Source organism: Schistosoma haematobium, chromosome 4 (assembly GCF_000699445.3).
Source record: "Schistosoma haematobium chromosome 4, whole genome shotgun sequence".
NCBI lineage: Eukaryota > Metazoa > Platyhelminthes > Trematoda > Strigeidida > Schistosomatidae > Schistosoma > Schistosoma haematobium.
In genome coordinates, this window is record NC_067199.1 from 6,468,847 (window position 1) to 6,481,422 (window position 12,576).

General features: G+C 38.3%; 1 protein-coding gene across 1 annotated transcript in view; it reads right to left on the reverse strand.

The window, feature by feature from the left end:
- SFXN1_1 (Sideroflexin-1) overlaps positions 1–12,576 on the reverse strand; it is a 58,780-nt gene that overhangs the window by 24,522 nt on the left and 21,682 nt on the right. Inside the window, exons 12-15 of the mRNA XM_051215534.1 lie at positions 12,102–12,254; positions 11,139–11,194; positions 5,321–5,367; positions 83–190 (exon numbers count right to left, since the gene is read on the reverse strand). Coding sequence (XP_051066059.1) covers positions 83–190; positions 5,321–5,367; positions 11,139–11,194; positions 12,102–12,254 — 364 coding nt within the window. The remainder of the gene's footprint in view (positions 1–82; positions 191–5,320; positions 5,368–11,138; positions 11,195–12,101; positions 12,255–12,576) is intronic.

Genomic DNA, 12,576 nt, shown 5'->3' on the forward strand with positions numbered 1-12,576 from the left:
TACATTTATAGAATTAATCATAATTATATTGTGTAAACTGTTAGGAAAAAAATCAAAATGTACATTAAAAAGCAACACTTACTTGTTCAACTAAATCAACCTGATAATTTTGTAATTCACCTTGAACAAATACAGGTTGTAATGATTCGGTAATAAAATTTATGACAAGTTCACGTTCAGTAAGATTCACCTACATAAAATCATATATAGATATATATATATTGATTCAAATGTACTTAATAAAATGTTGGTAAAGAGTAATTTTGGAAAAAAATGTAGAAAATTTGAAGATAAATTTTTAGCAGTGTTGCATTCGCTGAGATTGACAGATACATATGAAGCATACACTGTAATTATAGATAATATCACCAGAGTCTTCTTAAAGTGGAAGTGAGGTTTTGTGGGTATTTGCACAATGACAAACATTCTCATCGTTATTATTTACCCATAACGATCGTATATTTATTAAGTATTAGCTGGTAACCATAAAAATTATTATTATTATTATTATTATTATTATTACGACCATTCGTTACTATGAATTAAGTCACAGTAAGAAATTGTTAGCATCAATGGTGAAAGATTGAAATAAAATAGCTTATGTATAAACTGTAATTACCTAAATGTTATATTTTAAGAATGGTACATTTTTCCCATTCGTCTTCAAAAATGAAAGTTTTCTATTAACTTAGGGGCTAACACAATTTATTTCATCCATCAGATAAACGAATAAGAATAAATACTTCTCAGGGTGACAGAAAAGAGAAGAATATGCCAACATTTTCAGTGTTTCCATTTGGAGTCTCCAGTATAACATCGGGTGAGTACACTCAGTTAGGATAAATAATTATTCGGTTAAAAAACAATGAAATACAAGGTTTATTTCAATACTTGCAAATTACGAAAATAAGTGAATTAAACATAAGAGCAAATTGTTGTATGTACTAATGAGGTGTGTGCTACTTACATCGACTTTAGTATGTAACGCTAGATAGCAATAGAATGTCTCGTAACAGAAGATTGAGAAGATCGAGGAGGAAAACAAGGCAACAGAAGGCAGTTCGTATGGAAATGTAGGAACGATCAATTATGAGAAAATTTATACATATTTTGCAAAAAAAGTATTGGGTACAACGTCTATCAAAAGTGTAGCATGTTTCATCATCGCAGGCAGGTACTGGTTACTACTCACCGTCTTTAGAAACGACCCCATCACAACCATCGACTGCAGTTACTAGTACTGACTGTAATGGCGGTTCTGTGTAGCAATGGCGTTCAATTAGTTGCAACTGCTTGCAATGTAACACGTATTGGGTCAGGTCGCCTTACATGCCTGTCCAGTATGCACTTTGTCGTACTAAATATGTCCTTCATGCGAAACAGGTATGAGCTATCTAGTGGCACTCATGAATCACCTAACGCCGCCAGTTCTTCGGGATCACAGTCGCCCAATTTCATCATCGTTCTGCCAGATCGGAGCTCCATATACGTTCACTCTCAGTCTTCCCCTTTGCATAAGCGACATTATCACCCCCTTGTCCATTGCTCGTTTGTCGACGTCTGCTCCCTCTTTTATCACTTTGATTACCTCTTGAAGTTTAGGGTCAGCTTTCTGCTGCCGAACATGCTCTAGTGGGTCTCCCTTTATACTATTCACTGCGTATGCTGTCAATGGGAGCGCGGCTTCCGTGTCTGGTCTTGACAAGTAACCCACCATTACGTTTTCCTTTCCTGGAACATGGCCGTTACTGAAGTCGTACTCCTGCAGACGTATCATAAATGAACGAGATTTTGTGTGTATGATCGATACAGAGGCAGCAGTATCGTTAATAGGCAAAGAACAATGCAAGAGACTCAAGCCATGTACATGAACAGTTCACACCATAGGAGGGCACATGCTAGAGGTGTTGGGTGTACCTAACAGTATCGTAAAAGTGGGTGGTGTTGAGATAAATTTCCCGTTCGTAGTAGCCACAAACCTATCAAGACCGATATTAGGAGCAGATTTCCTAAGAGAAGTAAAAGCAATACTTGACTTAGGAAGAGGTAAGGTGGTCGCAAAGTACGGTCCATTCCCAATACATGAAAGTAGCGAAGTGGCAGAGATAAGAGTGGCAATAGACATTTCAACGACGAAACCAAACACTAACGAGTTGTGCACAAAGTATACGAAACTGTTCACTGGAGACGGAGAGCCGTACGGATTTTGTGACAAAGTAAAGCACGAAATCCCGATAAAGAACAATCAAGTAAATATATTTGCACCACGTCGTGTCCCTGTGCATTTAGAGGCTGAGGTAAATCGACAGGTCCAGGAGATGTTGAAAGAAGGTATAATTGAGGGAGTGGACAGCCCGTATATCTCGCCGGTACTCTTGGTAGAGAAACCGAATGGAAAGTACATATTTTGTGTCGATTTTAGAGAACTGAATAACATAACATAACTGAAACCTTGCGTAATACCAAGAGTAGCGGAAACATTAGATCAGCTGCAGAATGCTATAGTGTTTACAGTGCCAGATTCGCGGTCAGGTTATTGGCAACTGCCTATAAAAGAGAGCGATCGAAACAAGACAGCATTTACTGTACGTGATAAGCAGTATCAATTTAGACGAATGCCGTTTGGGTTGGCGGCTGCACCGTTTACGTTCAGAAGATTAATGACGTTACTGCTCAGGGATCTAGATAACGTCGAGATGTATGGCGACGATGTACGTGTGTACAGCCATACAGAAACAGATCACGTCAAGCGGTCTTAAAGCAAATTGCAAAAGTTGGAGTTCGAACTAATAGGGACAAGTCGCAGGTAGCGATTCCACATCGAGACTGACCATAAGCCTGTAGTGGCTGAAAACAGCAAGAGACAACCGTGGAAAGTTGGCGCGATGGATGATACGTCTGCAGGAGTACGACTTCAGTAACGGCCATGTTCCAGGAAAGGAAAACGTAATGGTGGGTTACTTGTCAAGACCAGACACGGAAGCCGCGCTCCCATTGACAGCATACGCAGTGAATAGTATAAAGGAGACCCACTAGAGCATGTTCGGCAGCAGAAAGCTGACCCTAAACTTCAAGAGGTAATCAAAGTGATAAAAGAGGGAGCAGACGTCGACAAACGAGCAATGGACAAGGGGTGATAATGTCGCTTATGCAAAGGGAAGACTGAGAGTGAACGTATATGGAGCTCCGATCTGGCAGAACGATGATGAAATTGGGCGACTGTGATCCCGAAGAACTGGCGGCGTTAGGTGATTCATGAGTGCCACTAGATAGCTCATACCTGTTTCGCATGAAGGACATATTTAGTACGACAAAGTGCATACTGGACAGGCATGTAAGGCGACCTGACCCAATACGTGTTACATTGCAAGCAGTTGCAACTAATTGAACGCCATTGCTACACAGAACCGCCATTACAGTCAGTACTAGTAACTGCAGTCGATGGTTGTGATGGGGTCGTTTCTAAAGACGGTGAGTAGTAACCAGTACCTGCCTGCGATGATGAAACATGCTACACTTTTGATAGACGTTGTACCCAATACTTTTTTTGCAAAATATGTATAAATTTTCTCATAATTGATCGTTCCTACATTTCCATACGAACTGCCTTCTGTTGCCTTGTTTTCCTCCTCGATCTTCTCAATCTTCTGTTACGAGACATTCTATTGCTGTCTAGCGTTACATACTAAAGTCGATGTAAGTAGCACACACCTCATTAGTACATACAACAATTTGCTCTTATGTTTAATTCACTTATTTTCGTAATTTGCAAGTATTGAAATAAACCTTGTATTTCATTGTTTTTTTAACCGAATAATTATTTATCCTAACTGAGTGTACTCACCCGATGTTATACTGGAGACTCCAAATGGAAACACTGAAAATGTTGGCATATTCTTCTCTTTTCTGTCACCCTGAGAAGTATTTATTCTTATTCGTTTATCTGATGGATGAAATAAATTGTGTTAGCCCCTAAGTTAATAGAAAACTTTCATTTTTGAAGACGAATGGGAAAAATGTACCATTCTTAAAATATAACATTTAGGTAATTACAGTTTATACATAAGCTATTTTATTTCAATCTTTCACCATTGATGCTAACAATTTCTTACTGTGACTTAATTCATAGTAACGAATGGTCCGGAGAGGAGACGAGCAGAAGCGCGTAAACGACAGTCAATTGCAGTGATTGTTTAAGGAGCATTGTGAGTGCGAGTCACGAATAGCACTAAAAGGGCAGTGGTACGATGATTGGAAAGACTTGGAGAACAGCCTATTAAAAGGGGGGACGGGCGTGGTGTGTGCTTTTTTATTGATATTAGGATACAGTGCTAGACAGCAATAGAATGTCTCGTATCGGAAGATTGAGAAGATCGAGGGAAGCAAGGGAACAGTAGGCAGTTCGTATGGAAATGCAGGAACAATGAATTCTGAGACAATTAATGAACATTTTGCAAATGAAATATTGGATTATAGTTTTTCCGTTTTATAAAGTAAATCTGTAATTTTGTGATAATTATAATCGGTTGTCCTCACCTATGTTCTCCTTCACTACACTACGATTGACAAACGCTGAAGTGGTGTCTAAGTGGTTAAAGGATTCAATTTGGGACTAATGTTGTGAATTAAAACCAAACATCACTTAATTTGTTTTGAGCAGTCTTGCAATGTCACTGACCACAGGATCCTGAAGGAACAAATGACTTATGAACCAATCGTTGGTCACCGGCTACCATGGGATTACATCTCCAGACGTTGCTCCATTGCCTTGCGGATCAGACCTTTAGGTCGAAGGCTCCGGGTGTGGTCCCCTAAGAAAGCCTGCTTCGGTTTGGGCACCCGGGAAGTATTCCAGCGCTCACACAAATCAAATGACTTATGTGGCACATATCTATTTGGTCCTTGTACTAATGTTTATGTATTTAAATAATAAAACATACTACTTATGTCTGTCAGCAAAAGTAGTATACACCACAATATGTACAAAAGTGATGCATACTTACATTGGAGACAACGTAAACTAGTACATAAGCATACGCTTACAAAGAATTCGACCGAATATCAGTTGGACGGTATATGTAAACTTAGACCAAACGATACAGTGTAAAAGCAACATAATATTCCACTGTCAACTATTTAATGATAGCATAGTGGTTTCTTATATTACCGATGATAGGATGAACATGAAAACAAGCGTAATATGTTGAGAAATGAAATAATCAGAGTTCCTTTAATTTCTAGATGAATCAAATGGTTAGAAAATGTTGACATGTCCTAAAATGCATGAATCCCAGAAGAATGCATAGTTTGTATTACTTACTCGTGGAAAATCATTAGGTAGAAGACGTCCAGACTGTTCGAGTATAGCTGAAATAAGTAGTAAAATGTAAGGGATATGAATTGACATATTTTTCTTCAGTACATAGATGCTACATAATTCAACAATTTTATTTTAGAAAATGACTTGTACTTTGTGTTACAATCAATGAAAAAAACCACATATTTAAACATCATATTGGTTTAAAACTCCAAACAACTAGAATTATTTATAGTATACATTTGGAAAAACGAAATCATAAACCTGTGGACGAAAATAGTCCACCAACTTGGTCGTCAAGTAACATTAACGGGTTAAATAATAGCCGTAAATAATTATTCGAGGCCACTTTTGTTCACATTTCACCACAATTCGCAGAAAATTAAAATCGCTAATATGCATGAAATCACGTTATATAAGTGTGTAAATGGCATGCGTTAAAGTGAAAGAATACATTACAATATGTCACACTAATAGTACTAGTATGAATAAATTTCAGAACAGAATATTCACAGTTCTGAATAAAATGAAATATATCGTAGATAATTTTAGCTGAACTACCATTAAGGACGAGCAAATTCTAATAATGAAAGCTAATATGTTGAGAAACTAAGATGGATAGTGGCTAGCAGGGGAATCCATTTGAGACTCGTCAGCCGGATATACCTGCATCCCAAAATCGATTATCACTCCGTGACTCGAACCCAGTACTGTTCGCTTCAAACACCATCGCTTGTGACTAAAAGCAATATCGAGGCAATCCGCACAGGATGCGCATGTGCTCACAAGAGACTGATCAATTGCAGTCACAAACAACAGGGGGGAGATCTAAGCAAACAACAAGTGAATTCGTTGAGAAACTGTTTAAAATTCCGAAATTAAATAGAACTTAAAAACTAGTGAATTGAATAGATTGAGGAATGTAATTAGAATGGTAAAAATTAAATACTTCATACATTTACCTTAATTTAGATAACCGGTTATGTCGCTATTCTTCACATGAAGTGTGATTTAAAGCTGAGACAACATGAACGTGCCATTTGGTGAGTTAAATATGTCAGTTTAATCACACACAACGAGTTACACTGATTCTGTCCAAAGAAACACGAAAATGGGAATCTCATGGATCCAGGATTATCAAAGTATCCTTCACAACAAAGAAAGAGGGGATTCCGATTATTGTTATCCAGTGTTATGCACCCACCAATGATAATAATGAACACGATGAAGATCAGTTCTATAAGAGGCTGTAGTCGATCACAGAGAAGTGCTCAGGAAAGGACCTGACCATTCTGATGAGAGACCTAAACGCCATCGAGTATTAAGATATCATGGGACGACATAGACTGACTGGGAGAAAGGAACGAGTATGCTGAGAGATTTTCAAATTTATGTGCATTCAAAAAATCATTATGGGTGGCACTTTATTGATCCATAAACGCATAAACAAAGCTTTAAAGGTTTCACTGGACTACACTACACAATATCATATCGATTACATTTGCATCAGTAAGAAGTTCAGGTCAATCGAAAACACAGCTTCGAATCACCACCAGATTGTGGGTACCAAGAAGAAACTGAAACTAAAGAAAGAATGGACAACTGAACAAACAGCATCACAAAGATACAATGATACTGACAAACTCAATCAATTCAACTTAACTCTCAACAACTGGTTCCAAGACGTACAAGTTCCGCTCAAGGAAGAAAAACTACTATGGCGTACAACTGGAAATGGATCAAAGATGCACTAACTTCAAATTGTCAGGAGGTTCTGGACCATAACAAGCACCATCATAAGGAATGGGTCTCTATTGAAACCCTGGACAAGATTCAAGAACGGAAGAACAATAAGACAGCCCAACAAGATCGCAAAAATCAAGGAACAAGCTGAATACACAGAGGCGAACAAGCAAGTGTAGAGCAGCATTAGAGCCAACAATCAGAAATATGTGTAACAAATAGCAATGAAAGCGGGAAAGGCCGCAAAAGAAGGAAATATGAGACAGACATATGACACAACGAAAAAACTAACAGGGAAATATAGTAAACCAGAGACCCGTCAAGGACAAACAAGTCAAGCCCATCACTGCGATTGGCACAGCAAGGGCAGTATTCTTACAATTCAAGAACATATGTAACTCAAAACAACTGTCAACGAATATCAAAGTCAGAATCTTCATTACGAACGTCAAGAAAGTTCTATTATACGGAGCTGAAACTTGGAGAACTACTACAACCATCAAAAAGTACGAATATTTATAGATAATCGTCTATGCAAGATACTCAATGTCCGTTGACCGGATACCACCGGATACAACCTACTGTGGGAGAGAACAAACCAGCTTTTATCTGAAGAATAAATCAGAGAAAGACTATGGAGGTAGATAGGACATACATTATGGGAATCATCAAACTGTATTACGAAGCATGCGCTAACTTGGAGTCCTGAAGGGTAAACGAAAAGGGGAAGACGAAGGAACACATTGCGTTGGGGATTGAAAGCAGACATCAATAGAATGAATAACAACTGGAAAGAATTTCCGAGGATAGAGTTGGATGGAGAATGATTGTGGGTGACCTATGCTCTTCTACGACGGGGAACAGGCGTAAGTAAGTAAGAACACTTGGTTTGGGTTTGTGCATTAACCACGATCGGCGGTTAGAGACATTGGGTGAGAGCTCAGAATCGATCACGATGGAGCAAATTGATCTATTCTTTATCATCCTCTACAGATTGAGTTCAAGTACATTTTCAAATATACCTTTCCACTCTGTATTTTCGAACTGTATTCCAAATGCTGAGTTTTCCTAATTATCGTCTAGCTAAACATTCTAAATAAATGTATCATGAACTATTTATGACCTCAATTGGAATACGCATTCTATAATTCAAACATGAGATGATAGCCGATTATTACTTACTTACGCCTGTTACTCCCAATGGAGCATAGGCTGCCGACCAGCATTCTCCAACCCACTCTGTCCTGAGCCTTCTTTTCTAATTCCATCCAATTCTTGTTCATTCTTCTCATGTCTATCTCCATTTCCCAGCGTAATGTGTTCTTTGGTCTTCCTCTTCTCCTTTGGCATTGAGGATTCCATGTGAGGGCATGCCTTGTGACACAGTTGGGTGCTTTCCTCAATGTTTGTCCTATCCATTTCCAGCACTTCTTCCTGATATCTTCCTCCACTGGGATCTGGTTTGTTCTTTCCCACAATGGGTTGTTGCTGATAGTGTCTGGTCAACGGATCCGAAGTTTTTGTATAGACAACTGTTAATAAACACTTGTATCTTCTAGATGACGGCTTTTGTAGTTCTCCAAGTTTCCGCCTCATACAGTAGAACTGTCTTGATATTTGTATTGAAAATTCTGACCTTGGTGTTGGTTGACAGACAGTTGTTTTGAGTTCTAGATGATCTTCAGTTGTAGATATGCTGCTCTCGCTTTGCCGATCCGCGCCTTCACATCTGTATCAGATCCACCGTCCTCATCAATGGTGCTGCCTAGATATGTAAAGGTTTTTACATCCTCAAAAGCTTTTCCATTAAGTGTGATTTGATTAGTGCGTGTTGGGTTGTGTCGGAGAATCTTGCTTTTCCGTTTTTGTATGTTGAGATGTACTGCTGCTTAGACTGCTGCTCCACTGGTCGTCTTCTCATGTATTTGTTATTGTGTGTGCGATAGAAGAGCCAGATCATCTGCGAAGTCTAGGTCGGCCAGGTGTATCCTATCTGTCCACTGTATCCCACTCTTCCCCTAACATGTTGACGTTTTCATGATCCAGTCGACCACCAGAAGAAAGAGAAAGGGTAAGAGTAAGCAACCTTGTCTGACACCTGTCTTTACTTCGCACGAGTCTGTAAGCTGTCTTGTGTGCACGACTTTGTAGTTTAATCCATCATAAGAATTACGTATGATGTTGACTATCTTCTGAGGCACGTCGTAGTGTCGAAGAGGCCTCCATAGTATTGTCCTGTCCATGTTATCAAATGCTTTCTCGGAGTCAATGAATTTGATGTAGAGTGATGAGTTCTATTTAATCGATTGTTCCATAATGATCCGTATGGTTGCAATGCGGTCTGTACACGATCGATCATTCCGGATTCCAGCTTGTTGATCTCAGTGTTGGGCGTCTAGGGAGTCCTTCATTCTGTTTAGCAATACCCTGTTGAAGACTTTTCCTAGTATTGAGAAAAGAGTGATGCCTCTGTAGTTCTCACAGATGCTGAGATCGCCTTTCTTTGGTATCTTGATGAGGTGTCCTTTCCAATCTTTCTGAAGAGAATATGGAGTATCTTTGCAGTTACTTCTACGTCTGCTTTCGGTGCATCTGCTGGGATGTCTGTTCCCGTTGCTCTTCCACTCTTCATTTGTCTGATGGCCATGCTGATCTCTCCAATTGTTGGTGGGCCGACATTGATTGGGAGGTCCGTGGGTGCTACTTCGATGTTGGGTGGGTTCAGTGGGGCTGGTCGATTCAAGAGTTCTCTGAAGTGTTCTACCCACCTGTTTCGCTGTTCTTGAATGTTGCCTTACTTGCTTTTTACCGGCCGTTCTGGTTTACGATAATTTCCAGCGAGTTTTTTTATTGTGTCATACAGTCCCATGATCTCTTCATATCCGATGTTGTCCGTTCCAACCTTAGCATTTAGGTCTGCCCTCAGAATGGTCAAGTCCTTTGTTGGGCACTTCTCGACGATTGACTGCAGCATATCGTAGAATTGATTTTTAACATCCTCATTGTAGACGCATAACATTGTGTGACGTTCATTGTAATACCCCCTTTCTTTATACGAATATTCGTCAAGGTTAGAACGAATAGTTTGACAGAAATTTAGCGCCGAGTATAGAGAAGTCATTATATGTGAAATATTCTCAGCGATTGAAATTTAAATCCAAACAAGTTTGCTGGACGAAACGTTGGAATTATTTAACTTTCAATAGCTGAGAATATTTCTAATATAATTTTCACATATAATGACCCTCTTTCTTTGTTTTAAAGAGGCTTTGATGATCCTGTGTCCATGAGATTCCCATTCTATAAATGCTTTTTGTGCTTGTTTGGATATCATCAGGGCAACTCTCTGTATGTGGAGCGTTTTTTCTTCATGATTGGAGTATAACAGCAGCTCCCCTAAAGCTAGTCTTTGTTGTCCAACCTGCGTCGAATGTTCCACTGATTCCAAGCACCGCCAGGTTGTATCTCTTGATTTCTGCAGCAATTTAGGAAACTCTCCCGGTCTCCCACATTTTACGAACATCCCATGTACCTAAATTGATGGTTGCTCTGGTTGTCAGAAGGGGCATCGGCCTCGTGACTTCCGAAGGAACTCGGCTTTCATCATGAGGCGTCATAACTCTTCTATATGAAGACCTTCTGAAACCCAGGGCAGAATTTAAATGGTTTGAATAATTTTTTTCTGGTTAGCGTTTCTTTAGCGTGTTAGCTTTCTATGGGATGGGATCGCTAACCTCATGCCTAATCCTCCACCTTTATCCCGGCTTGGGACTGCCAGTAGCCCCCCGCAGGGGCTCCAGGTGGATTAACTGCCTAAAATTATGAAAATCATAAGTTTAGTAGTCATATTTCTATTATATATTACCCTTAAGTGTCTCAATTAATTAGGTTCCAAGAAATAAAGCGCAATGATTAATTACAGACTTCTTTAGAAGACTGCAAACTATTTCAAAAATATGACCGTGAGATCGGTTTATTTTGAAATATTGAAAGTCGAATAACTAGATAAATAGTCCTAAAGATAAATAGCTTTAAAAGTCTAAATACTGAAATGTATGACTTTTTAAAGATAGCTTACCACCGTATAACCATTTAAAGAAAGCGCGTAACTGTGTAAGACTCTTCTCAATTACTCTAAAATATAAAGTGATTGGAAAACACTAAATAGGTTTAGTGAACAGTATACAATAACAAAACTAAACACATATTTAATGTAAATGTCATGACTCAGCAACAATTCACAAGTTCATGAACTAGACGTTTTCAGAAAAACCAACTGACTAATGTCTAAATGTACTAACTGATAATCCCAATTCAAGAAAGTCTGATGAAAATTCTATTTCCAACACATTGGTTAAAAATTTGGAGGTTATTCAGAACTTGATTTCTGACAAAATTTAGTTTTTTTGAAGTTTTAGTGACTGGCCCTATATCAGGACCACATAGGTTTTTCTAGCTTCTGGAAAAATCAATTTATCTATTCTGCTAAAGCTATATTTTGACGTTGTCACTTATTCGCTTATTAACCCTGGCTGTTTTTACATGAATATATGTGCGTGTATTGCTTATCCTATTCATCACATGTCTGTGACATATTTTTGTCTAACTATAAATATCGAGTCACGCTTGATTAAGACGAGTTGGCTGACATGCCTTCCCCAATCTATTTCGCTTCTTTTTTTCCTCTTTGCTTTCTTCGCTTCGTTTATCTGATCATTTGTCTGGATCAATGATGGTATGAAATACACGTATTCGAAATTCATTCTTGTATTTGACTTATTTAATTCTATTATTCACTAACGCGGTCGATGATTAAATACGAAGTTAACTGGGATAGCAATCAGCAAACGATCTACCTAGAATCAGATCTCAGGCCACTAAAGATTTTTATTTCGATAGATGGACGAGATAACGGAATGGACCTTAAAAATGCGCAATTCAATTCCAACAATTCAACTAAATACTTACTATGTACTAAAACTACTGAATTTTTGAACAGTTAATGAATACAATTGATAGAAAACAGATTTTTATAACATACAACTGTAATTCTTGAGTTTTTTGCAAAGTCATTCCAATCGTTCGTAAAAGGTTTAAAGCTGTAGATGCTGGAATTTGTAATTCATGATATAATTCTGTATCTCGTAAACTGCCCAGAACTTCAGATACATGGAATAGAAGACGCTGTAAGAAGCTATAAAGAAATAATTTGCAATAAATAAATGAAAATAAAAAACAACCAAGTAACAATAATCATTTCTAAGTCAAAAATACGTAAAATTATCTCCCGACGTTTCATTCGAATATTAAAATTTTTGAAGCATTTTTAATCTAGCTGAAGGGGTTTTGTCTAGACCAGTTTAGATTTTAGTTTGTTATGGTCGGTCACAAGATCTTAACTTTATGAATTCAATTCATTTTATTCGATAGGTCGACTTAATCATAAATTAAAATCAGCTAAAGAACTATTGAAAACTAGAAAGTATCGGACAGTTTTTTCTGGGAGGCGGACATAT